The following is a 27,233-nucleotide window of genomic DNA, read 5'->3' as shown; positions in this document are numbered from 1 at the left end:
TGCCTGTTTCCCAGCAGAGAAGCGCTGAGGGATCCCAGGGAATGCATTTATGCATCCTGTCCCATCCTGTAGGAGAGAGAAATCAGATACTCAATTCAGGAATAGTGTGCTAAAGAGAAAATGCTTCCTGGCAGTAGCCCCGCCACATAGAAGCAGTGGTTCCATCAATGACAAGCTTTCAGAGAGGCATGCAAACTCCAGACACATCGCCAGCCATCAGCCACAGAAAGCTTCCATTTATTGCCCAATATCCTCTTAAGCTGTGACTTCAAATCACTGCAGTCATGTTAAAGCAGCAAGAGAGCAGCCGAGCCGCCGCCTCCGGCCATCCATCTCTTCAGGGGGATCAACACAGGAAGGGTTTGCAGGGGAATGTCAGTTATTAAAGACATGATTTAACTGCCATTCGCAGTGGGCATGGCACCATGAAGAGGAAGGCCCTGGGTGGGTGTCCACCATCCATACAGAGGAGCTTGCAAACATATGGACATCTTCCTGCTAAGTGCAGGTGTAAGAGATAGGAAAAGCCAGTGTTTTCGCCTACTCTCACACACAAAATGTAACACACTTCACCTCTGGTAGCAAAAATGTGTGGGTTTTTCCCCACACACCAGACAGTTCTCCAGTGAACACCAACTGGGTGTCCCATAAGATATATATAATAAATACATAGCTCAGCCTGAATGCGCTGGTTCACACCTGTAATCCCAGCACTTTGGGAGGCTGAGGCATGCAGACCACTTGAGGCTAGGAGTTCGAGACCAACCTGGCCAACATGGCAAAACCCTGTCTCTACTAAGAATACTAAAATTAGCCAGGCACGGTGGTGCATTCCTGAATCTCAGCTACTTGGGAGGCTGAGGCAGGAGAATCGCTTGAACCTGGGAAGCAGAGTTTGCAGTGAGCTGAGATCGTGCCACTGCAGCACTCCCGCCTGGGTGACAGAGTGAGATCCTGTCTCAAAAATAAATAAATAAATAAATAGCTCAATTCTGACACTACTAGATAGTGTCACATCCTACAAATTGAGGGCTCAGCCCAAGACTGCCCCACTTTGATGCCAATCACAAGTCCCACGTGGTGACCTGTGCTTCTGAATGACCAGCTACCAATCGGATTTCCCATGACCCCTCCTTGGGTTCGATTAATTGGCTAAAGCAGCTCACAGTGAAAGACATTACTTATGTGTACCCATTTATTACAAGGATATGATGCACAGCTAGATAGAGATGCGGAGGGTGAGGTTTGGAAGGGTTGAACGCTGGACCTTCCATCCCTATGGGGCTGGGTTGTGCTACCCTCCCAGGATGTGGGATGTGTTCTTGTTCACCAACCTAGAAGGTCTCCAAACCCTGATATTTTGGGGTTTTTATGGAGGTTTTTTTACATAGGCATGATTGATTAAATCATTGGCCACTGGTAATCAATTCAGCCTTCAGCCCCTCTCACCTCCCAGGAGGGAGGTCAGAGTAGTAGGGCTAAAAATTCCAATGTTCTGATCACATGGTTGGTTCCCTGGCAGCCAGCCCCTGTCTAGAGGCTACCCAGGAACCCCCCAGTCATCAGGTATTAAAGACATTTAGCACTTTGGTAATTGCAAGGGTCTTAGGAGCTGTGTGCCAGGACAAAAACCAAACATATATTTCTTATTATAAATCCCAGTGTCATAGCAGGAGTCACCAGCTCTGACAGATGCACCGCATAGCACTTGCTCAGTATGGTTAGTGGCAAACCCATTTAAAACGTGTACATCACACACAGTATAATCTCAGGAACTAAAGAGATAATTGTAGGTGACATTTATTCACACTGCTGTGTGCCAGACACTGAAATGTTTATGGGTATTAACTCATTGAGTCCTCCAAGCGACTTTATGATGTAGAAACCAATTAGCAGGAAGGAAAACGGAGATGCAGAGAGGCTGGCAGGCTTGCTTGGGGTGGAACACTGGGAAGTGGCAGAAGCCATCCACATGGATGGTGTAGCTCAGCATCTGTGTCTCTGTCCAGCACTTGGCTGGCTGGATCGAGGTGAGGGCAGGCACAAATGGGGTGAAAGAGGAAGGCAGGGGCTGCATTTGACAGGCCTGCTAGGGCTCTAGAGGGCGTCTTATTTCAAGTTCATTGCGAAGCTGCAGAAGGTTTCAAGCAAGAGAGAGACAGGAGCAGGTTGGGGTTCAGGGCCAGCCTTGCCGCCAACAGCCCCATCACATGTCATAAATGCCGACACTTCAAGAGGGACTCGACACTGAGACTGAGCTAGCGTGCCACCAGTTATGACCCACACAGCTCCACTTCTCTTCATGAGGTTTGGATTCAAGTTGGAGAAATGGCAGTAAGGAAAAGCTATCACTGGGTTGGACGGAGCCCGGTTGGACGGAGCCCGGCGCCTGCTGCATAGTAATGGGAGCTCTGCTTCCCAGGGCCTCGTGGCCGTTCCTGCTGGGCCCCCAGCCGACTGCGGGATGACTTTCCCAACTTTCCTTAGCTGAGAACTTTTGGTGACACAAAGAACTGTGCCTCAGCCACTTACATTTCCTCTTGGGAAAGGCGTTAGAGGGCAAATCATAATTTAATTAGACTTTTGGAATGGATGTGGAAATCTGCCTCTTTCTTTTCAACAGCCTTGCACGGGGCAGCTGCATTCCTGACTGCGAGCCAGGCACCTACTTTGACTCAGAGCTGATCAGATGTGGGGAATGCCATCACACCTGCGGAACCTGCGTGGGTGAGTTCACCGCCTGTGGAGGCCTCAGGCCAGCGTTACCCAAGCGGGTAGGCTACTGCCTTGAGACCGAGAAAGCCCTAGGACTTCATGGGCTTCTGCATTCATTGCAGCATGAAAATGCAAAGGCAAAACAAGGTACAAAGGCCGTACCAGGGACTGGGGGCAGGGAGAGTGGAGATTTAATGTTTAACGGTTACAGAGTCTCAACTTGAGAAGATGACAATTGTTCTAAGGATAGATGCTGGCGATGGTTACGTAATAGTGTGAATGTCCTTAATGCTGCTGAACTGTGTACTTAAAAATAGCTGAGATGGTAAATTTTGTGTACATTGCAGTGGCTCATGCCTATAATCCCAGCACTCAGAGAGGCAGAGGTGGGAGGATAGCTTGAGCCCAGGAGCTCAAGACTAGCCTGGGCAGCATAGTGAGACCCTGTTCTCCATGAAAGGAAAACATTTTGTTGGAAATCTTTTTTAAAACCATGTTTTTAAATTTCAAACAAAGTCCCAAAACAATGCAAAGGCCCACTTTGAACAAGCAGCCTGAATTTCTCATTAGAAATCCAGCCAGGCAGTGGCTTATTTCAGACGGGGAAAGGGATAAGGGATGCTCAGCCACTCAGGCCATCTTGTCTCAGAGCTCAACTCTTGCTGTGGAAAGGTGCGGACAGAAACACAACACTATAAACATTGAGAGGGCTTTGGGAGAGGTGGGAATGGATCCAGGTGGAGACGGGGATGTTTTCAAACATAGCCTTAGTTCTTTGTACCTATCTTCACTTATTTTGAATAGTTGGTTCAAAGAAGAAAAGAATTCTATAAACAATTTTACATGTATTATAATTTCCCACAAAGATGATGGCACGAATGTCTCCCAGGCACAGTTTCTATGCAGAATGGTAGAGAATTCATTCATTTTATTGGGTTTTGTTTTGCAGAGCTATTTGCACAAGTAAGTTGAAGTGCACCATCAGTCTGTGGGCTCAGATATGTTTTGGGTTAAGTTTTCTCCTCTCCCCTTCCTGCCCCTGGTACTTTGGTCCTTTCTAAGAAACACATCATATGAGCTTTTTTTGCAGTAATACTTTAAGAATTAAGTCTCTACTGGCCAGGCGCAGTGGTTCATGCCTGTAATGCCAGCACTTTGAGAGGCCAAGGCGGGTAGATCACCTGAGGTCAGGAGTTCAAGACCAGCCTGGCCAACATGACGAAACCCTGTCTCTACTAAAAATACAAAAATTAGTCGGGTGTGGTGGTGGGCACCTGTAATCCCAGCTACTGGGGAGGCGGAGACACAAAAATCACTTGAAACTGGGAGGTGGAGGTTGCAGTGAGCTGAGATCACACCCCTGCACACTTCAGCCTGGGCAACAGAGTGAGACTCTGTCTAAAAAAAACAGAATTAAGTCTCTACTAAATCACAGTTGCCATGATACTACTGTTCCTCAGAAATGCTGCAGAATGGGCACACCCCTCCCCATGTGGCCAACCATGAGTACCCCATGCAGCTACCTGCCGTACTGTCGTGGAATAGACAGGCATGATAAACCAAGGCTATGGCCAAGGCCGGTGTCCTCCTACGATTGCCATGCTGACCCCAGACCACCCAGGGGAGATACGTCCTCCTCAGTTCCCTCCTGGGGCAGTCCTGAAGGCCACAGTGCTCAGCATCTGGATGGGTTCCACCCGCTGGCAGCTCAGCAGATTTCCCTAGCAGTTTGCCTGTCACCTTTTTGTCTTTTATTTTTATTATTTGTTTCTTTGACTTATTTAGCCCAGATTGATTAGGAAGCATCACTGATGTTGCTTACTTAAATTTCATAGTCACTCGAATCCATAACATTCAGGCATACCATTTTATAACTCTTTGATTTCAATAATTCACTTTTCTTTCTCTGAGTCCCCAGATTGCCTGATGGCAAAAAGCTTTGTAGAGTCACTTGGACTTCTCATCTCAAACCAGTGACTTCTCCATCACTTCAGCTATTAAATTCATTGGTGAGCAGGTCCACAGCTCTAGGGAATCTCCCCTGTGCCCCATGCCCTCTGACGTGGGGTTCTTTCTACGCTCCTGGGAACGTGTACATCTATCTCCTGGCAGCCTCTTGGGAGAGAGACCTCATTTTCCTCCTCTGAGTCACTGGAGGCTTCTTGCTACATGTCAGGTGTGGACCTCATTGGAGACATCTGTTCTCAGCTGCCCACTTCGTGTGCCCTGGAGACCCAGGCCCACCTGGCATTCCCCTCCCTGCTCCCATTCAGTGACCACTGCTGCCCGCCACCCACCCAGGGGCCTGGGCACAGTCATGGGGAGGGTTGGAGTCAGGCATGAGTGCTTGGGGTAGGACCTGGTGGAATCTGCCCCCAACCTTGGCTCACAGTGCCCCGGTGCACTTGGCAGGCAACTCGATTGAGATGAGCCTCTCATCCTCCTGAGTCCAGGTGCCCCGTGTGTCTTGGCATGGAGGTTGTAATCCTTTGGGGCTGCTGGCACAGCTGGGTTAATGCAGTGGCCTCATGGGACTCGACTTACCCACCTGGGGCATGGCATGTGGACTAGCAGCTGGCAGCCTGCAGGGCACACACATACCAAGTTGCAGGGCAGTGCCCCAAGCACCTGTGACAGTCGGTCCTCATGCATGAGCATCCTATGCCCGAGATGGCATGACTTGAAACAGCAAATGAGAAACACTACAGCAGAGCAAGAGAGATTACAAAAGAAAGGAAAATGGTTTCTGTTTCAATCCCTGTCATGGCACATTTTTGCAGCTTTTTGAACAAAGGCTGCATGGTTTCACTTTATACTGGGCCCCGCAAATGACATAGCAGGTCCTGTATAAGCATAGCCCATTCTGCTCTTATTGCTATGATTGTGGGTGCTTTTAAAGTGTTCAAAGTCTATAGAGACTTGTGACTTAATGGAATCCTTAAAAGACTTTCACTGAGTTATGAAATTCATATTTTTTAGTAGTTGAGAAAATAGGTCGCTTAGAAAATCAACCCACTTTAACAGCTTTTTTATTGTGATAAAATACAAGTCACACAAAATTTACCATCTTGACTATTTTTAGGCATACAGTTCGGTGGCATTAAGTGAATTTACATTTGTGTGCCACCATCACCGCCATCTCCAAATAAATGTGTTTTAACAACTTTGAAGCTTAATACATTGAGCATTAAACTAAGTACAAATGAGAACAAGCTTTCTTTCCCACTTTGGAGGCTCCACAAGTGTTAAGGACCCTGGTGCTGGAGGAAGGACAGCGGGGATGACGGGTTCAGCAGGAGAGGCACGAGAGGTACAACAGCAGGCCCTGAACAGCTCCCAAGCCCCACTCAGAGTGGCGCCCCGCCTTGTGCACGAGACCCACCCACCAGATGCTCCCAGAGATCAGCGATGGGGAGGGGCGGCGTTGGCCAAAGCATAAGAGCAGCCTCTGCTCCAGAACAACTTAAACCGAACAGAGTCCCCACCCTGGGGTCAGCTCTTCCACAGCACCTCAGGAAGAGGGAGACACCCGCCATGAAGACGGTGGTCCTCAAGAGGCCCCTTGAGGGCCCTACGTCTGCCTCCTGCTCAAAACTCTGTGGCCTTCTCGGCTTCACTCTTCCTGACTCTCAAAGGAGGAGCTTCTCCTGCATGAGCTCAGAATTCCCTCCCAGCCTTACAGCTGTGGTTCTGAGGTGTGGAGCCAGCCCCAGAGCACAGGGCCTTGTGCTTGAGCCCTCCAGGCTCCAGAACCTCTGCAAAGGGCTTTTCCCTTGACACAGCGAGAGGCCCCATCTGAGTCCAGAGCAGACTGCAAGGCCTCAATCTAAGACCACAGTCAAACTGAAGCAGTCGCGGGGAGGTTTACTCTGGCATTGTGATTATCAGAGCCCCTGAGATAATTTCCTCCCTGCCTGTAACCCTGTCCGCTGTCAGTCAGTGGCCACCTCACTGCCTTTCTCTGACGTCCCATCAGATGCTCCCTGGAGACACCTGGCCCAGAGGAGGTGCTATCTAGTCATCTAGTCCAATGTCTGAGCCAGGTCGACAGTTCCTCCTCAGACCCTTAGCCAACCTGAAGGTTTTCCTCCATGACTCATGGCCCTTTGCTCAGAACTGTTGTCTCTTCGAGTCTCTCCTCCCTGCGCCATAAACCCTTAGTCTTAGGCATTTTTTTCTCTATTGTTGAAAATGCCCTGACTGTACACACCAAACACCAGTCAACACTATTCCCGAAGATCTCTTCTTTCATCTTCCCACATCATCATCTACAGCGTTCTGTGCAATGGAAGAGCCACAAATGCAAACCATGGCTGCAATTCGAAGTTGCCTAGTAACCATATCTTAAACAGTCAAACGAAACAGGCAAAAATAATTTTAGTAACATATCCTGTTCAACCTAATGTATCTAAAACATTGCCATTTCAACATGTATCCATATAAAAAATAAATGAGCTGTTTTATATTTTTTTATATGAAGACTTTGGCACTGGATTTCAAGTGTTCAGGGAGCAGAAGTGGGCTAGGCCTGTTGGAAACAGGGCCCATCATCGTCGCATGGCCAGTGGGCAGGTGTGCTCCCTCTGAGATCACCTCATGCCTTGATGTCCCCGTCTATGAAATGGGGATGGCGATGCCCCCGTCCTGGGAGTGGGTGAGGATGGCCCAGCTCACAGAACCTGGGAAATGCCAGCTGTAGTGGTGGCCTGGGGGCTTCTGAATGGTACCCCTGATCTCACAAGGCCCTGAAGCAGGCCTGGGGCATGGTCTTCTGCCAGCCATCCCTGATACCTTCTTCTTTTCGTGTATCTCTCAGGGCCAGGCAGAGAAGAGTGCATTCACTGTGCAAAAAACTTCCACTTCCAAGACTGGAAGTGTGTGCCAGCCTGTGGTGAGGGGTTCTACCCAGAGGAGATGCCGGGCTTGCCCCACAAAGTGTGTCGAAGGTACGGTCTTCCTGGCAGGGAACGGCAGGCAGCTGTGTCCAGCAAAGGAGTGACTGGAGGGCAGAGTCTGGCAGCATCTTCCCCAGGGGCTGGGGGAGGGCGTGTCGCATCACCCCACAGTGGATAGGAGCCCATTTACAGAGCTGGTTGGGGCCTTCGTCCCTTTGTTCACTGAATGCATATTTGTTGGGTCCCTGCCGTGGGCCAGGCACTGTACAGCAACAGGATAGGATGGGAAGCAGAATAGCAAGGTGCTCACACCCCAGTGGATGTCCCTGCCCATGTCACACTCAGCATGCATCCTTTGCACTGTCGATAATCAGAGAAACCGTGTTTTGGGTTTAAAAAAATTTGTTTTTGGAGACACAGTCTTACTCTGTTGCCCAGGCTGGAGTGCAGTGGTGTAATGTCAGCTCACTGCAACCTCTGCCTCCGGGGTTCAAGCAATTCTCGTGCCTCAGCCTCCCGAGTAGCTAGGATTACAGACGTGCACCACAGTGCCCAGCTAATTTTTGTTTTGGTTTTTGTTTTTGAGATAGAGTCTCACTTTGTCACCCAGGCTGGAGTGCAGTGGTGCTATCTTGGCTCACTGCAAGCTCCACCTCCTAGGTTCACACCATTCTCCTGCCTTAGCCTCTTGAGTAGTTGGGACTACAGGTGCCCGCCACTATGCCCGGCTAATTTTTGTATTTTTAATAGAAACGGGGTTTCACCATGTTGGCCAGGCTGGTCTCGAACTCCTAGCCTGAAATGATCCACCCACCTCAGCCTCCCAAAGTGCTGGGATTATAGGTGTGAGCCACCACGCCTGGCCTAAAAAATATTTTTTAGTTAGATACTTTAGAGAAAGTAAAAAGATCCTGACAATTTCCTCATTCTAAAGCCATTTTCTGCACAATCAATGCACATGTATTTTACCCTTCCTATTCCCCTTTCGTGCTTCCTCCCATGCGTCCATCCACAGAGTCACCATTCTTATTTGATGGCCCTGGACCCTTCTGTTGTTGGACCTTAGCTGTTAAAGGAGAAGCCATTTGCTCTGGTCTCCTCTTTTCTGGCTGAATATTGCCCTATGCTGGGAGATCATGAACTCAGGACCCAGAACAGGGCAGGGCAACCTGTCTTATTCAGGGTGGGAGCAACAATGAGGAGTTTGAGGCAGCTGTGAGGGTGTGATGATGGGTGTCGGCTGTGAGGGTGTGATGATGGGGTGGGCTGTGAGGGTGTGATGATGGGGTGGGCTGTCAGGGTGTGATGATGGGGGTGGGCTGTAAGCATGTATGATGGGGGTGGGCTGTGAGGGTGTGATGATGGGGGTGGACTGTGAGGGTGTGATTATAGGGGTGGACTGTGAGGGTGTGATGATCGGTGTGAGCTGTAAGGGTGTGATGATGAGGGTCAGCTGTGAGGGTGTGATGGGTGTGGACTGTGAGGGTGTGATGATGGGTGTGGGCTCTGAGGGTGTGATGATGGTGGTGGGCTGTGAGGCTGTGATGATGGGGGTGGACTGTGAAGGTGTCATGATGTGGTGAGCTGTGAGGGTGTGATGATGGGGTGAACTGTGAGGGTGTGATGATGGGGGTGGGCTGTGAGGGTGTGATGATGGGTGTGAGCTGTGAGGTGTTTTGATGGGAGTGGGCTGTGAGGGTGTGATGATGGGGGTGAGCTATAGGGTGTGATGAATGGGTGGACTGTGAGGGTGTGACGATGGTGAGATGTGAGGGTGTGATGAGTGTGAGCTGTGAGGGTGTGATGATGGGTGTGGTCTGAGGGTGTGATGAGGGGGGTGAGCTGTGAGGTTGTAATGATGGAGGTGGGCTATGAGGGAGTGATGATGAGGTGAGCTATGAGGGTGTGATGATGGGTGTGAGCTATGAGGGTGTGATGATGCATGTGAGCTGTAAGGGTTGATGTTTGTGAGCTATGAGGTGTGATGATGGGGGTGAGCTGTGAGGGTGTGATGTTTGTGAGGTGTGATGATGGAGGTGAGCTGTGAGGGTGTGGTGGGTGTGGGATGTGAGGGTGTGATGATGGGGGTGGGCTGTGTGGGTGTGATGATGGGGGTGGACTGTGAGGGTGTGATGATAGGGGTGGACTGTGAGGGTGTGATGATGGGTATGAGCTGAAAGGGTGTGATGATGAGGGTCAGCTGTGAGGGTGTGATGATGGGGTGGACTGTGAGGGTGTGATGATGTGAGCTGTGAGGGTGTGATGATGGGGTGAGCTGTGAGGGTGTCATGATGGGTTTGAGCTGTGAGGGTGTGATGATGGGGTGAGCTGTGAGGGTGTGATGATGGGTTTGAGCTGTGAGGGTGTGATGATGGGGTGAGCTGTGAGGGTGTGAAGATGGGGTGAGCTGTGAGAGTGTGATGATGGGGTGAGCTGTGAGGGTGTCATGATGGGTTTGAGCTGTGAGGGTGTGATGATGGGGTGAGCTGTGAGGGTGTCATGATGGGTTTGAGCTGTGAGGGTGTGATGATGGGGTGAGCTGTGAGGGTGTGATGATGGGGGTGGGCTGTGACAGTGTGATGATGGGGGTGAGCTGTAAGGGTGTGATGATGGTAGTGGGCTGTGACAGACAGTGTGATGATGGGTGAGCTGTGAGGGTGTGATGATGGTGGTGGGTGGTGAGGGTGTGATGATGGGGGTGAGTTGTGAGGGTGTGATGGGGTGAGCTGTGAGGGTGTGATGATGGGTGTGGCCTGTGAGGGTGTGATGATGGGTGTGAGCTGTGAGGTGTTCTGATGGGAGTGGGCTGTGAGGGTGTGATGATGGGGGTGAGCTATAGGGTGTGATGAATGAATGGACTATGAGGGTGTGACGGTGAGCTGTGAGAGTGTGATAATGAGTGTGAGCTGTGAGGGCGTGATGGGGGTGGGCTGTGAGGGTGTGATGATGGGAGTGAGCTATGAGGGTGTGATGATGGGGATGGGCTGTGAGGGCGTGATGATGGCAGTGAGCTGTGAGTGTGTGATGGGGTGGGCTGTGAGGGTGTGATGATTGGAATGTGCTGTGTGGTTTGATAATGAGGTGAGCTGTGAGGGTGTGATGATGGGTGTGATCTGTGAGGGTGTGATGATGGGAGTGAGCTATGAGGTGTGATGATAGAGGTAAGTTGTGAGGTGTGATGTTGCAGTGAGCTGTGAGGGTGTTTTATTGGGTGTGAGCTGTGATGGTATGATGATGGGTGTGAGCTCTGAGGGTGTGATGATGGGGGTGGGCTGTGAGGGTGTGATGATGGAGTGAGCTGTGAGGGTGTGATGATGGGTGTGCATTGTGAGGGTGTGATGGGGGTGAGCTGTGAGGGTGTGATGGATGTGAGCTGTGAGGGTGTGATGATGGGGGGTGGCTGTGAGGGTGTGATGATGGGGGTTGACTGTGAGGGTGTGATGATGGTGTGAGCTGTGAAGTGTGATGATGGAGTGAGCTGTGAGGGTATGATGATGGGTGTGCATTGTGAGGGTGTGATGGGGGTGAGCTGTGAGGGTGTGATGGATGTGAGCTGTAAGGGTGTGATGGGGGATGGCTGTGAGGGTGTGATGATGGGGGTTGGCTGTAAGGGTGTGATGATGGTGTGAGCTGTGAAGTGTGATGATGGAGGTAGGCTGTGAAGGTGTGATACTGGGTATAGCTGTGAGGTGTGATGATGGCGGTGAGCTGTCAGGGTGTGATGGGTGTGAGCTGTGAGGGTGTGATGATGGGGGTGAACTGTGAGGTGTGATGATGGGGTTGAGCTCTGAGGGTGTGATGATGGGGGTGAGCTGTGAGGGTGTGATGATGGGATTGAGCTGTGAGGGTGTGGTGATGGAGTGAGCTGTGAAGGTGTGGTGATGGGTTGAGCTGTGAGGGTGTGATGATCAGGGTGAGCTGTGAGGGTGTGATGATGGGGGTTGGCTGTGAAGGTGTGATGATGGGGGTGGGCTGTGAGGGAAGTGCCAGATGTTACCCTGCTTTCACAGTGCTGTAAAGAAATACCTGAGGTTGGGTAATTTATAAAGAAAAGAGGTTGATTTGGCTCACAGTTCTGTAGGCTTAATAGGAAACGTGGCTCCAGCATCTGCTCAGCTTCTGGGGAAACCTCAGGGAGCTTTTACTCCTGATGGAAGGTGAAGCAAGAGCAGCACATCACATGGCAAGAGCAGGAGCAAGAGAGGGAAGGAGGCCGGGCACAATGGCTCACGCCTGTAATCCCAGCATTTTGGAAGGCCAAGATGGGCGGATCACCAGAGGCCAGGAGTTCAAGACCAGCCTGGCCAACATGGCAAAACCCCTTCTCTACTAAGAAAAAAAAAAAAAGCAAAAATTAGCTCAATGTGGTGGTGTGTTCCTATAATCCCAGTCTTACAGGAGGCTGAAGCAGGAGAATCACTTGAACCAAGGAGGCGGAGGTTACAGTGAGCCAAGATCATGCCACTGCACTTCAGTGTGACAGAGCGAGACTCCATCTCAAAAAAAAGAAGGAAGGAGTTGCCACATACCTTTAAACAACCAGCTCTCACATGAACTCACTCATCACCAAGGGGATGGTGCAAGGCCATTCATGAGGGATCCACCTCATGGTCCAAACAGCTCCCACCAGGCCCCACCTCCAACACTGGGGATCACATCTCAACATGAGATTTGGAGGGGACAAATGTTCAAACCATATCGCGGGGCTTCCGTCTGAAAAAGACTTAAAATGAGGGAGCCCTCAAAGGCTTGTGTCAGAGCAGGAGGGGTGCCCATGCCTGGCTCCCAGCTGGGTACCTGTTAGCACTGGTAGATTCACCCCGCAATGGGGTCTGCCTCCCAGGCTGTGTGTAAGAACCACTATGGGTTGTAACCTATTCCGCTAGAAACAAACCCTACAGTGAGCCCATGAGGGACCACCGAGTCCTGGCACTTGTGTGACCCATAGCAGAGGGACCTGGTGGCGGTTACGTATCTCTGCAAGCATCAGCCCCTTCTACTGGGTTGCTGTAAAATAGGAAACTTGCCACCCACTTGCAAGGTGCAGCCTTGCTGAGTCCTGCACAGGGCCCTGGGCACAGTTGTCTGAAGTTAAACTTTTCATGTTAAGCAGTCAGCTGGTTCTCAGATAATTAAATATAGCAATCCAGGGAGAACCTGGAATTAAACAGTGATAATCACTTTCATTTGTCAAATGCCCTGGATTTCAGGGCATGCTGATTATGTCCACAGCTGTGCAACTGGACCCCTGCAGGCAGCCAGAGACATTGGCACACCCTGCCCCCCAGGAGGCAGCAGGCGGCAGCCCCGCCACAAACCTCTTTGGGCAGTGGAGGACAGGAGTTTCCTGGGTATTGTTCCCACATAAGGGGAAGCTTTCGGCCCTGCAGAGGCTGACAGTGCTGGGGCTGACACACCGGGTCTTGGAGAAGCACCCCCAGGAAGAGCGTCAGTGTGGACTCCTCCCAAAGGAAGCAAGGACTTGGTCCGCTTGGTTCTGCAGAATCTCTCCCCATTCGGACAGCCTGAGCTGGTAGAGAACCACAGGCATCCTCCAGGCCCCAGAAGGCTGGTGTACGCTGCGGCCGTCCGCTGCTGCTGTGCCAGGCAGCTCCGAGGGAGCATGTGGCCAGACAAGAGCTGCATTGAAACAAGCAGGCCAGGACGCAGGCCTGCTGGGTTGGCAACTGCAGGTGGAAGCTGAGGCCCGAAGCTGAGAACAATGCATGATAAGTTCCTTAAGAGAGGGGCCGGACACCCTTAAGACCTAGTGAGAGGACCTAGCAAGAGCCAGCCTGGACAACTTGGAAGAAAAAGAGGCCTCTGTGGAGTGCTCGCCAGAGGGGTAGACAAATTTCTCATGCCTTGGCCCTTCCTCCACTTGCCCCCAGGCTTAGCGGGGACAGAGACTCTCAGGGGCACACCTTGAAGGGGCATGCCTTCTGCCAATGAGCATTCTGCGTGCAGGCTGGAGCATGAAAGCATCAGTCTTCTGCATCCTGCTCCTGAACAGGCAGGAGGCTGATGGGAGTGGCCTCTGCAAGGGAACAGGGAGAGAGGGCTGCATTAGGCATCCCTGTCCTTCCAGAATGTGGCAGGGCAAAGTAAGTACCATAGATGGTTGCAGGTGTTTGGGGGTAAAGTAGGTACCATAGATGGTTGCAGAACCAGAAGCATCTTAAAAGCCACCCTGCCCAAAGCTGTTGCTGCCTACGAGGACCCGCTGCTGGGCACAGTAATCCTGATGGAAAGCAGGAGCTACACAGGAAACACAGGGTCTCCCAGGGAGAGCCGTCTGCACTGGCCTAATGGGGAGGGGAATGGTGATGAGCAGAATGGTGATGGATTATTTCCCTAAACCTCCAGAGGAGAGCCCAGCCTGGCCACCACCTTGCCCTGAGCCTCATGAGACCCTCAGTGGAGAGCCCAGCTGCGCCTGCCTGGACTTCTGCCTGCATAACGGGGAGCCCCTGAGTCGGTGTTATTTTAAGCTGCTAAGTGTGTGGCAACTTGGTATAGAGCAGGGGAAAACTGAGGCCCCTGCCATCGTACTGAGCTCAGTGAGGTTGTATTTGAAGAAGCAAGCAAGCCATAACCGCCTGCCTGTCCACCGGAGCCCACTCCTCACCACAGTTCTTCATAGATGAAGCAACCCTTAGTCATGGCCTGGGAGCACTGGGCCCCTGGGTCCTCCAGACCACTGACATCTCTTTAAATGACTCAGCTCGGCCCTGGTTCTCCTCTCACCAGTGGCATTGTCTGTAAGAGAAACCGGAGGGTCTGTGGGGAAAGTCATACCCTATACTGGGGCATAAGGGTTTGGTTGGTGGCTGTGCCACCAGAATGTACAAGACCAGGTGTGGGAAGGGGGCAGCATGATGGGGGCAGACCCGTGGGGCTTCCCACAAGTGCACAGCCCCCTCTGGCAAGTAGTCTGACCTGTCCTTTCCTCTGGGGTGGCCTGGATAGGAACATTAGAAAGGCTCCTGGATGTGAGTTTGCCTGTGGGGGTTACACATTTACAATTACAGACCAAGGACTTGAGCTCTAGGCTCAGCATCCTCAGACACACTAGGAATAAAACCCACCTCCCCCCCGGGCTGAAGTGATGCTGCAGCTGGGGCTCCAGAGCAGCAGAGTCAGTGATGAGACCAGACCCCATCAGAGGGCTGCTCTGCAAAGAGCCCCACGAGCAGGCCTGGCGTCTGGGCATGGAAGGCTTCACACAGCAGGGAGGGGGCATCTATATAAAGCAAAGAACTGCCCCCCAGGGAGGCCCAAGCATCAGCACAACAAAGCTCCAAGCCCTGCCTATGGGGCCTGTTCCACCCTTAGCTGGCAACAATGGGGAGGTGGGCAGCTGATGCAAGCACTGTGGAGACTGAGTCACCGGGCCGTGGACTGAGGACAGGCAGCAGCACAGCCGGGGTGCACTCCTTCAAGCACTCGGCCCGCATTGGCAAGTGCTTTCTGTAAAGGGCAAAATGGTCAATCGCTCAGGCTTCTGGGGCCACACTGCCTCCGTCACAGCTACTGAGCTCAGCCACTGCTACACAAAAGATTGTAAATGAATGAGTGTGACTGTGGTCTAGGATAAATGCTGGTTGTGGCCCTTGGGCTGTAGTGCACCAACCCTCCTCTGAGGTCACGTTTACCCTGCATTAGAAATAGCCCTGGCCGTGGTCTCTGTCTGTGCAGGCTGGACCAGGACTGTCCGAGAGGGGCAGGAATTGTGGGGCATCTCTCCCACTCCCCGAGGGTAAGCAGGCATGGCCACATATAGGTGACAGCAGCCTTCTGGTCAGCTCGAGTCAGGTGTGTCACATCCCTGGGTGGAGTCTGGCCTGGACCCCAAGCCTACAGCCATCGCAGCCTGGCAGCCGCTGGACAGAGCAGACTGACATAGCTCTGGGAGCCATGTGGGGCGGGGGAGGGACTGGGTGCCAGGGACCAGGAGGGTGTCCAGGTGAGCTGCGGGAAGCCTCAGAGGCCTGGGCCTGGCCCTGGCCCCTGATCCTGGGCATGCTCCTGCCAACTGGCCATGGCTGTCTCTGCCCTCCCAGGGCAGTAGTGAGGTCAGACAGGAGAAAAGACATGCAGACACTTGGCCTCTGTGTCAGGGAATGGCGGGGGACACAGCCTCTCCACAGAGGACCGAGGCTGATGGGGTGGGAAGGAGGTGCAGGGAGGTGAAGGTTCTGGGAAAAGAGCCCAGAGTGGTTGGGCTTCTTCCCCAGCCTTAGCAGGAATGGTGTCTTCCCACAGGTGTGATGAGAACTGCTTGAGCTGTGCAGGCTCCAGCAGGAACTGCAGCAGGTGTAAGACGGGCTTCACACAGCTGGGAACCTCCTGCATCACCAACCACACGTGCAGCAACGGTGAGCAGCAGCAGGGTTATCCTGGGTTACCCTGGGGCTGCCTGTGGAGGAGCTCAGCTGGCCAGCTTGTGCTCAAAAGAGAAAAGCAAAGCCACACAGGCACCGCGGCTCCACAGACAGGTGTTCGTGCCCCTGATCTGATTGACTGTCTGGGATTCCTCTAGCTGATTTGGAAGACAGCTGCCCTGTCTCCCAACTTCCCTCTAGGCCTCTCACACATTGACCAGAGAGGCCTCCCAGCCACTGCTGATCTGTTTATTGAGTGACTCTTAAAAATGATTTTGTCCTTGTACTGCTCCCACTGTCATGCCATAGGCCCCCGTGACCTGGGTGTGACATCCCATAAAAGAAGCCTGACCTTGGGGGTCAAAGCCAGGAAGCCTGGAGGGCCTCAGGATGAGGGGGACAGAGCCCAGAGTCAAGAACACGCTCAGCAGCAGCAATCCCAGCTCCACAGGGATCCAGCATGGACCCACATCCGTGCTGCAGGAGAGCCCTGGCTCTGCAGTGGGATGGGGGACAAGGACAAGTTGTAAAAACAGAAACTTAAAAGGGGACTGAAGATAAGTGCCCAGTTTGGGAATTCCAGGCAACAAGGAGGGTTGGCAGAAGACTCGGGCCTGGAGGTCCAGTGCAGGAGCCATTATAGACACATTGGCAGGGAAGGGGACTCTGGCCCAGCAAGCAGCAGGGTGGAGCCACATGGGGCCAGCTCTGGGCACCACATTCTGACAGCCAGAAGAGGAAGGCGGTCTGCTGCAGTGTCCCAGGGTCAGGGCAGATGGTCCTTGGGCATGAAGCTGGCACTGGCCCTGTCCTGGCAGAGCATGGAGCTTGTAGAGGGCCCTGGGATGCCTCCTTGCCTTGTTACTGTTTGGTTTTTTTTTTCTTTTTTGGTGGGGGGGTGGGAAGGTTGTCTAATTATGTCCCTTCAAAGGCCTGGAAACTCCCTCTTTAGGAAGTCACCTGCCCAGGTTTTGTATCCAGCCCAAAAAAGTGTGGTTGCCACTGGAGGGCCTCGAGGTCCACAGATGATGCATCCTCAAAGGCCTCTACACCTTGCTGCAGCTGCGTCCTCAGCAAGTCCTGTCCACAGCAGCTTCCTTCCTCCCATCCCCACTCCTCCCTGTCCGGGGTGCCCCCTCCACCCTGGAAGCAGCTTCCATTCCCACCTGCCTCCAGGCCTGTCCTCCGGCCTCCCCCAGCGTTTTCCTCCTAAGCTCCACCGCCAGCACAGTTGTCCAGAAAGACAGGTGCACATGTGCCCCACGGGCCCAGGCTGGGTGTTCTCCCGAGATCCCTCCCATACCACCCCCACATCCTGCTCATGAAGCCCCTTGTCACTTAGACTCAGCAAAAGACCCATACACCAGTGCCCCCCCTGCCCCCCCCGCCCCCTGCCACACAGGGCTCTCAGAGTCAAGTGCATTGCAGGAGAGGGACTTCAAGGACTGCCATCCTGCTGCCCACCTCCGTCTGTGTCCCTCTTGCCCAGGGCACCACTGATGCCCAGCATATGTGGAATGATTGAAACAATCTTTATTTTTATTTATTTATTTATTTTTGAGACGGAGTTTTGCTCTTCTTGCCCAGGCTGGAATGCAATGGCACGATCTCAGCTCACTGCAACCTCTGCCTCCCAGGTTCAAGTGGTTCTCCTGCCTTTGCCTCCCAAGTAGCTTGGATTACAGGAGCCCACCACTATGCCCGGCTAATTGCTGTATTTTTAGTAGAGATGGGGTTTCACCATGTTGGTCAGACTGGTCTCAACCTCCTGACCTCAGGTGATCCACCCGTCTCGGCCTCCCAAAGTGCTGGGATTAAAGGCATGAGGCACCGCGCCTGGCCTTGAAACAATCTTTACAGGCACCAAAGACTGACCTTTCCCTCCTTTTCCTTTCCTGATGCTGGGCCCCAGCTGATGAGACATTCTGCGAGATGGTGAAGTCTAACCGGCTGTGTGAACGGAAACTCTTCATTCAGTTCTGCTGCCGCACGTGCCTCCTGGCCGGGTAGGGGTGTCTGGCTGCCCACAGAGGGCAGGGACCCCCATCCATCCATCTGTCCACCCTCCTCCAGACTGTCGGCCAGAGCCTGTTTCAGGGGTGCTGCCCTGCACCTGACAGCTTTACTCCCCAGGAGCAGCATCTCTGGGCACTCAAGCCAGGTGGGTGGTGGCTGTTAAGGAAGTGTTCCTAAAATGGTGATATCCTCTCAAATGCTGCTTGCTGGCTCCAGTCTTCTGACAAACTGTAACAGGAACAAAATGAATTCTGGGAATCCACAGCTCCGGCTTTGGAGCAGCTTCTGGGACCATAAGTTTACTGAATCTTCAAGACCAAAGCAGAAAAGAAAGACGCTTGGCATCACACATCACTCTTCTCCCCGTGCTTTACTGCGGCTCTGTAGTAAATCTCCCTGGCCCAGCCGGCGAACCCTGGGCCATCCTCACATGTGACAAAGGGCCATCAGTCTACCTGCTTATTGCCTGCCACTGAGCAGTCTGGGGACGGTTTGGTCAGACTATAAATAAGATAGGTTTGAGGGCATAAAATGTATGACCACTGGGGCCGGAGTATCTATTTCTACATAGTCAGCTACTTCTGAAACTGCAGCAGTGGCTTAGAAAGTCAAATTCCAAACCCAGACCAGAAGATTCTTTCCCCGCAGCGTTCTCCTTTGAGCAAGCCGAGCTCTCCTTGTTACCGTGTTCTATCTGTGTCTTCAGGAGTCTCATGGCCTGAAGGACCACCTCGACCTGATGCAGAGCCTTCTGAGGAGGGGCAACAGGAGGCATTCTGTGGCCAGCCAAAAGGTACCCCGATGGCCAAGCAATTCCTCTGAACAAAATGTAAAGCCAGCCCATCCACTGTTAATCATCCATCACTTCCCATTTTATGGAATTACTTTTAAAATACATTTGGCCTCTGCCCTTCAGAAGACTCGTTTTTAAGGTGGATGCTTCTGTGTCTGTGTATGTTACGAGTCTACATGACACAGTTGGATTTCTTCTGCCAAACCTGTGTAGGCATTTTATAAGCTACATGTTGTAATTTTTACCGACGTTAATTATTTTGACAAATATTTCATATATTTTCATTGAAATGCACAGATCTGCTTGATCAATTCCCTTGAATAGGGAAGTAACATTTGCCTTAAATTTTTTCGACCTCGTCTTTCTCCATATTGTCCCGCTCCCCTGTTTGACGACAGTGCATTTGCCTTGTCACCTGTGAGCTGGAGAGAACCCAGATGTTGTTTATTGAATCTACAACTCGGAAAGAGAAATCAATGAAGCAAATACAATGTTAACCCTAAATTAATAAAAGAGTTAACATCCCATGGTACAGGAGCCTGTATTTCTTTCCAAGGCACACAAAATGAAACATGAGTGCTGACCAAAGTGTTAAGTGGACGTTACTTTATTTGTGGTTTCAGATCTGTTTGATGTTGTTACGTGGAAGCTTTTGAGCTTTAGCAAATGATGTAAGGAAGTAGTGGGGGAAATCCCAGATCCCAACCCCAGAATGTCATTTGGCAAAGAGACCCTCTTCAGACCACATTAGCCTCACTGGGAGGAGGTTCTAGAGCCTCTCCAGATATAGGGACCCCTTCCATCTGTCACGGGGAAGCTCCCCACAGCCCAGACTGCCAGCCTCTTCACCGGTAGCTGCCAACTGTGATTGAATTAGGTTACAGCTTGTCTTCTGCAGTGGCTGAAATCCCTGAACCCATGGCTTATGCACTCCTTGGGATGTTTACCGTGGCCTCTCTGTGAGGTCAGAAGCTTGTACTTGCTAAGAATCCTCTGGCTTCAAGTAAAGGAAATGCACCCACTAGAAATGACTTAGGGGAAAACAAGAGTGAGTGAGGGGCATTGTTTTGAATCCAGAGTGGATTCAGAATTTCAGGGAAGGGTGCAGCAGAGCCTTGGGAACCCTGGAACCAGCCTTAAATGTCACCTAGATCCTCTCTGTACTGCAGCACTGCCCTTCTCTTCATAGCCACCTTCTCCAGTTGATGGTACAAATGACAAGACCTCCAGCATCTTCCAAGTAAAACTGGTACAAATCCAACCCCTCAAGCCAACTTCCTGGGTCTGTTTCTTGGTTCTTCTTTTCCCAGGGACAGGACTTGGTCAGCCTGCCTTACATTGGTACTCTCCCTGTGTCATCAGCTGTGGCTACAAGGACAGGCTTGTGCAGAAGAATATGGCCGCAGGGAGCTTTGCAGCGGAGGAGGGGAGCAATGTGCAGCTCTCAGAAGGTAGGGCAGGCCACACAACCCAACAGCTGGCCACCACAAGCACCAATTGACCAGAGTTGTGCGTGTGAGGCAGTGAAGGAATGAGTGTGTTTGGGATAAAGATTCAACCCCTTTCCTCGCCCATGAGACTGACATTGAATTAAAACCAGCAACCTGTTAAGTCCCACTGGTGCACGGCACCTTTTTAGACCCTAGAGCTTGGATATCTATAAATCCGAGCTCTTTGCCCACTGAGAGCTTACAGTCTTACCATGTTTGCAGCTGAATCAGAAATAAACTCCTGGCCGGGCGTGGCGGCTCACATCTGTAATCCCAACACTTTGGGAGGCCGAGGCGGGCGGATCACCTGAGGTCAGGAGTTTCAGACCCGCCTGGCCAACACAGTGAAACCCTATCTCTACTAAAAATACAAAAATTAGCCGTGTGTGGTGGTGACACCTGTAATCCCAGCTACTCGGGAGGCTGAGGCAGGAGAATAGCTTGAACCCAGGAGGTGGAGGCTGCAGTGAGCCAAGATCACACCACTGTACTCTAGCATGGGCAACAAGAGTGAAACTGCGTCTCAAAAACAAACAAAAAAAAAAACAAAAAAAAGAAGAAACTCCCTTTATTTCCCAAAGGACACCAACTACAGGAAAGCCAACCAGGCAGCCTTGTCAAGTGGCTGGGCCAGGCAAGCCCATCTTGGGGCTGACAAGTTGGGTGGGGAGTTGAGAAGTTGTTCACCAAGTCCTAATCACTAAACTCCACCTTGTTGAAAGAGACCAGCTAAATATAATGTCTGCTCACAAGTGGTCCAAACTTGAGGTTAAAATTGTCTGGACTCGGGCAGGATATATGTATGGATTTTAAGTGACAGGATCATGGGTCACCTCCTCTAAACCTGTCATTTCCCAGACAAGGACACTGAGGCCCACAGAAGTGACTGCCTTGCCTTGGGCTGCACATTGGCAAAGTTGCTCCCACCTGTGTGCCCAGGGAAGGAGGACGGCTGGCTGCAGGAGGGGCATCGTTCTGCAGCTGCCCAAATGCAGCCATGATGCATTTGTTTTAAACTAGCTTTATTTTCAGGGGGTGATGTTTATCTGACCTTATCCCCAAATTCTTGGGCACCTCACAGTAGACCCCATGTGTACATCCCCATCCCTCCCAGGCCACTGCTGACTTTGTATCTTGTGACTCTTCAAAGGACTGGTGAGAATTGCATTTTACAGAAAACACGCCTGAAATGGGAGGGGGTAGACAGAACTTAAAAAAATAAAAGGGCCAGGCACAGTGGCTCACACCTGTAATCCTAGCATTTTGGGAGGTTCAGAAGCAAGAGGACGGCTTGAGCTCAGGAGTTTGCAGCCAGCCTGAGAAATATAGCGAGACCCTGTCTCAATCAATCAATCAAAAATGATCGATAGATAGCAATATGGTCTAAATGAGTCCAGGAGTGGAGTGTCCTTGAACCTGGGGAGACCACCATCCACTGCATTTGCATTATTGGTAATATGGCTGGAGAGGGCCTTTTGCCTAAAGGCTTGGAGTATGTTGGGGCACCCAGAGAAGGAGGAAAGAAAAACATTTTAATAAGAACAAGCAGGGGTGATGGAAAGTAATACACCAAGGCCATTCTCTAGCATCTTAAGGTTCTGCCCAGCCAGCTGGGAGGCCACTGGGCACTGGCTGCTGGAGGGAAATGAAGATTCTGCTCCCCTGCCCCAGCCTTCACTGTTGCTTTCCTCACACGAACCCCCGACTCTATCCTTCCTGGTTGGCTGTTTAAGTCCTTTCCTGATACCCTAGGCTCTGTGGCTTTTCTGAGCACAGAACAGCATCCTTAGATGGTACAGCACTGAGCACCCACCTTAGATCCTAGGGTTCAGTCCCACTGTCCAAAGCCCCTCACCACTACTGAGCAGCCACACTAAGGGTGACCAGGTATGTTAGCTTCCCTTTTGAGACAACAGGAACCAAAGTGCCCAGGGCAGAGAACATCCTGTTGCCAAAAACAGTGGTTCTCTCTCAACCAGGGATAATTTTTGTCTTCCAGGGGACATTTGGCAATGTCTGGAGACATTTTGGGTTGTCACAGCTGGAAGGATGTACTCATATCCAGTGAGTGGAGGCCAGGAATGCTGCTAAGCACCCTGCAATGCACAGCAGCCCCCATGACAAAGAACTGTCCAGACCAAAATGTCAATAGTGCCAAGGTTGAGAAATTCCGGCCAAAAGAAATGGAATCAAAAAAGAAAATTGTTTGCAACTTCATAGAGATACCCTAAATGAATAAAACCACATATGGTGTGATTTCTGTCCCTATTCCTATGCTGAAGAACGGGAAACTTGTACAACTTTCCCTTTTTGAAGTAAAGAGACACCACCCCTCTCCTTTTTTCTTTTTTTTTTTTTTTAAACACAGCAACAGAAGGGCCCCAAGTTAAAACAAGCTCTCTGGCCTAAGGACTCCACCTGGTGGTCCTCTCTGGAATTAAATGAAGTTTAGGTTTTATTTTGTTTAACTTTTTTCATTATTTAGTTATTTTGTTTAACATTTTTAGTTATTATGTTTTTTAGTCATTTTGTTTAACTTTTAAGTTACTTTGTTTAATTTTTTAGTTATTTTAACTTCTTTAAATTTTGTTTAATTTTTTTAGTTATTTTAACTTTTTAAAGGTATTTTAATTCTTTAGTTATTTTGTTTATTTTTTTTTGTTGTTTTTTTAGTTAAACAAAAGTTGCAGTGACCGGGCAGGTGCGATGGCTCACGCCTGCAATCCCAGCACTTTGGAAGGCTGAGGCGGGGACGGGGGGCAGGAGAAATCACTTATTGAGGTCAGAAGTTTGAGACCAGCCTGGCCAATATGACAAAACCCCGTCTCTACTAAAAATATAAAAATTAGCCAGGCATGGTGGCGAGTGCCTGTAATCCCAGCTACTTGACAGGTTGAGGCATGAGAATCACTTGAACCTAGGAGGCAGGGATTGCAGTGAGCTAAGATTACACCCCTGTACTCCAGCCTGGGCAACACAGTAAGACTCCATCTCAAAAAACAAAAATGTTCCAAGTACAATATAAAGAAATTCTCTCCCAATTTGAGAGTAAGTTGCTGATATTATACCCTATGACCTCCCCACCCAATGCTTTAGTGGGTATTTCCTAGAATCAATGACATTCTCCTGCACAGCCATCAGAATCAGGAAATTAATATTGATATGTTATTACCATCTAAACCTCTGACTGAATTCTAGTTCTGCCAGTTGTCCCAATAAAGTTCTTAGCAAAACGATCTGGTTTAGAATAACACTTTTCACTTAGTCATCATGTCTCTTTAGTGTTCTTCCATCTGGAACAGTTCCTCAGTCTTTCCTTGCCTCATGATCTGGAACCTTTTAAAGACTATAGGCCAGTTATTTGTAGGTTGTCCTTCAGTGCGCGCTTGTCTGAGGTTTCCTCACGTTTTGAGTCAAGTCATGCATCTTTGACAGGAATCTCACAGTCGCATTCTGTGTTCTCACTGCATTCTAGCAGGGAGTACATGATCTGTTCCATTATTGGTGATGTTAACGATCATTGGTTAGAGTTTCTTGGCTATGAAGTGATGCCTGCCAAAGCATATTTACTACCACTACTGTTCAACATTCTCCTAAAGATCCCAGCCAGTGTAACAAGGAAAAAAATAACCAGTATAATAATTGGAAAGGACGAAATAAAACTATCATTATTCTTCTTTTTTTTTTTTTTTTTTTTTAAGACCGAGTCTCACTCTGTTGCCCAGAGCTGGAGTGCAGTGGCATGATCTCCGCTCACTGCAACCTCCACCTCCCTGGTTCAAGTGATTTTCATGCCTCAGCCTCCCAAGTAGCTGGGATTACAGGTACGTGCCACCACACCCAGCTAATTTTTGTATTTTTAGTAGAGGCAGGGTTTCACCATGTTGGCCAGGCTGGTCTCGAACTCCTGACCTCAGGTGATCCACCCACCTCAGCCTCCCAAAGTGCGGGGATTACAGGCATGAGCCACCACACCCGGCCACCTATCATTATTCTCAAATAACATGGTTATGTATGTAGAAAATCCATAAGAATGGTTACAGATAAAACTATTATGATTAATAAGTAAATTTCACAAGATCGCTGGATGTAACACCAATATACAAACATCTACTGTATTTAAATATGTTGAAACTAATGATTAGAAAATGGAGTTTTTAAACAAAAGATACTATTTACAGTAGCATCAAAAACTATCAAACATCTAGACAATCTATCAAATATCTACACAATCTAGTAAAGGATATACAAGGCCTAGATACAAAATCTGTAAGAGGCTACTGAAATATATAAATAATAAATATAGGGTTGTAACATGCCCATTGATTGGAATACTTAATATTGTAAAGATATTCTCTCCAAATTCATCTACAGATCCAACACAATACAAGTCAAATCATGGGTGCCTTTTCAGATAGAAGACATATCTATACTTTATGTTCACATGCAAAGGATTAGAATAACCAGATAACTACTAGATAATCTGAGAAAAAAAATGGGAGCTTTTTTTGAGGGACAAATACTAAGTCTTTTTCTAAAGCTTGTATTCTGCAAGGATGGCTGACTAAACCCATGGAACAGAAGAGCTAGTTCAGAAGCAGGCCCTCACATATTTGGACACTTGATTTTTGAAGAGTTGCTCTGCAGAGCAGTGGGGGAAAAGATGGTCTTTTCAATAAATGGTGCTGGGTCAACCAAGTATCCATATGGGGAAAAATATATCTTCTTCCCTATATTAGACTATACACAAAAATCTATGCCAGAGAGACTGCAGATCTAAATGCAAAAGGTGGAAGAATAAAGCTTTTAGAAGAAAATATTCATAATTTTGGAGTAGGCAAAAGTTTCTCAAAGCATACTCGAAAACCATTAACTAGGGAAAGATTCATAAATCAGACTGTATTAAAATGAAGAACTTCTGTTCATCAAAAGATACCATTAAGAGAGTGAAAACACAAGCCACAGGGAGAAAACATTCACTACAGACATAGCTCACAAGGATTCCTATTGAAACAATATAAAGAGCTCCTACAAATCATTTAAAGAAAAAAACCCAGTAGAAAAATGGGCAAAACACCTAAGCAGACACTTCATTAACGAGGTTATCCAAATGAACATAAATATATTTTTTAAAGTTCTCAACTATGTTAGTAATTAGGGAAATACAGTTAAAACCACAATTTCATACCATTACCTATGTACCAGAATGGCTAAGATTAAAAAGACAATACTAAACGTTAGCAAGGAGTTTAAGTTGGTACAACAACTTTGGAAAACTATATCCTACTTAAGCTGAACATAAGTAAACCCTATGACCCAGTAATTCCATCCCTGGGTATATATCAGTATATGCATTCACATAAAGATATATTATTGTGTTTGTAGGTACACTATTTATAATATAAAAGCTCCAGAGTGAAAATTACCCAAATGTTCAACAGCAGAATGGATAAGTAAATTGTGAAACATCCACAATTAAATACTATATTACAGTGAGAATAAATGAACTACATCTACACACAAACATAATGTTAAGCAAAAAATATGTAAGGTACCTCATTTGCATAAATACAAAACTAGGCAAAGCAAATCTATACAAGATGTCAGGATAATGGTTACCCTTGGGGCAAGGGTGGTGACTAGATGAAGACAGGAGGGGGGCTTCTGGAATGTGGCAATGTCCTGTTCTTATGAGGATGCTAGTTGCTTGGGTGTGTTCAGTTTTCACTCTTCTTTATGTATATCATACTTCAATAAAAGTTCAAGGAGAATCATCTCCAGGTGGATTGTAGAACTAAATGTGAAAGGCAAAACAATTGTCTAGTAGATCACATAGGAAAATATGATGGGGGTAAGGGAAGATTTCTTAAGGTACATGCACATGCACACACACCCAATCCACTAACCTAAAGTAAATAATTGAACTACATAAAAATTGGAAACTTCTCAGTCAGGCATGGTGGCTCATGCCTGTAATCCCAGCACTGTGGGAGTCTGAGGCAAGTAGGTCACTTGAGCTTAGGAGTTGGAGACCAGCCTGGGCCACATGTCAAAACCTCGTCTCTACAAAAAATATAAAAGTTAGGCCTCTTGGCCTGTGCATATAGCCCCGGCTATTTGGGAGGCTGAGGGGGAGGATCTCTTGAGCCTGAGAGGTCATGGCTGTAGTGAGTCCTGATGGCACCACTGCACTCTGGCCTAGGTGACAAAGCGAGACCCTGTCTTAAAAAAAAAAAAAAAAAATTCTAATCAAACAACACCATTAAGAGTGAAAAGGCAAGCCACAGCGTGTGTTCATATGCCTAATATATAAAGAAATTCCAAGAATCAATAAGAAAAAAGGCAGACAACTCCATAAGGAAAAAAATGAGCCAAGGACTCGAAAGAACACTTCACAAAGGAAGCTATCAGAATGGGCACCATACACATGAGAAAGTTCTCAGCTTCATTAGTTATTAGAGAAAAGCAAAGCAGTAGTGCAATACCACCACACACCCATCAGAATAGCTAAAGTTATAGACTTAAAATGCAAACAAGCCTGAAGCTGGAAGCCATGAAAACCCTTACACACCGCTGGAGTGTGTATATTATTTCAGCCTCTTAGTATAACTGTTGGGCATTACTTATTGATGATAGATATAATACCCTATGTCCCAGCAATTCCACTCCAGGAAAAACTCATGCAAATGTGCATCAGATCCACGTACCAGAAAATTCATAGCAGCATTACTCAGAATAGCCCTAAACAGAAAACAACTTTGATGTCCATCAACAGCAGAATAAGTAATTTATGGTATAATATATACAATGGAACTCTCTTCAGCAGCGAAAGCAAACAAACCATCTCTGTAGGCAACCTGGATGGACTCCAGACATAATATAGACTCAAAGAAACTAGGCCAAAAAAAGCATACTGCATGATTCTATTTATATCAAAAGC

At 49.2% G+C, this 27,233-nt stretch overlaps 1 protein-coding gene and 1 pseudogene across 10 annotated transcripts in view; both read left to right on the top strand.

Annotated features, from left to right (window-relative positions):
• Positions 1-19,333, top strand: part of PCSK6 (proprotein convertase subtilisin/kexin type 6) — a 188,554-nt gene extending 169,221 nt beyond the window's left edge. For 6 of the 10 annotated variants that reach the window (XR_013396028.1, XR_013396027.1, XM_028850196.2 and 3 more), the window contains 4 exons: positions 2,624-2,727; positions 7,532-7,661; positions 15,876-15,988; positions 17,907-19,333. Coding sequence is in view for 6 of the 10 variants with exons in the window: in XM_028850196.2 (XP_028706029.1) it covers positions 2,624-2,727; positions 7,532-7,661; positions 15,876-15,988; positions 17,907-18,004 (445 nt within the window). In the remaining 4 variants the exon portion in view is untranslated. Of the gene's footprint in view, positions 1-2,623; positions 2,728-7,531; positions 7,662-15,875; positions 15,989-17,581 lie in introns of all 10 variants that reach the window. The other 4 variants (XR_013396030.1, XR_013396029.1, XM_077940470.1 and 1 more) reach the window with 1 other exon arrangement.
• Positions 14,549-15,330, top strand: LOC144330136 (uncharacterized; annotated as a pseudogene).
• Positions 19,334-27,233: the final 7,900 nt, after the last annotated feature.

Source organism: Macaca mulatta, chromosome 7 (assembly GCF_049350105.2).
Source record: "Macaca mulatta isolate MMU2019108-1 chromosome 7, T2T-MMU8v2.0, whole genome shotgun sequence".
In the NCBI taxonomy this organism is placed as follows: domain Eukaryota; kingdom Metazoa; phylum Chordata; class Mammalia; order Primates; family Cercopithecidae; genus Macaca; species Macaca mulatta.
Note: the sequence above shows the minus strand (reverse complement) of the source record. Positions and strands in the feature narration are given on the sequence as shown.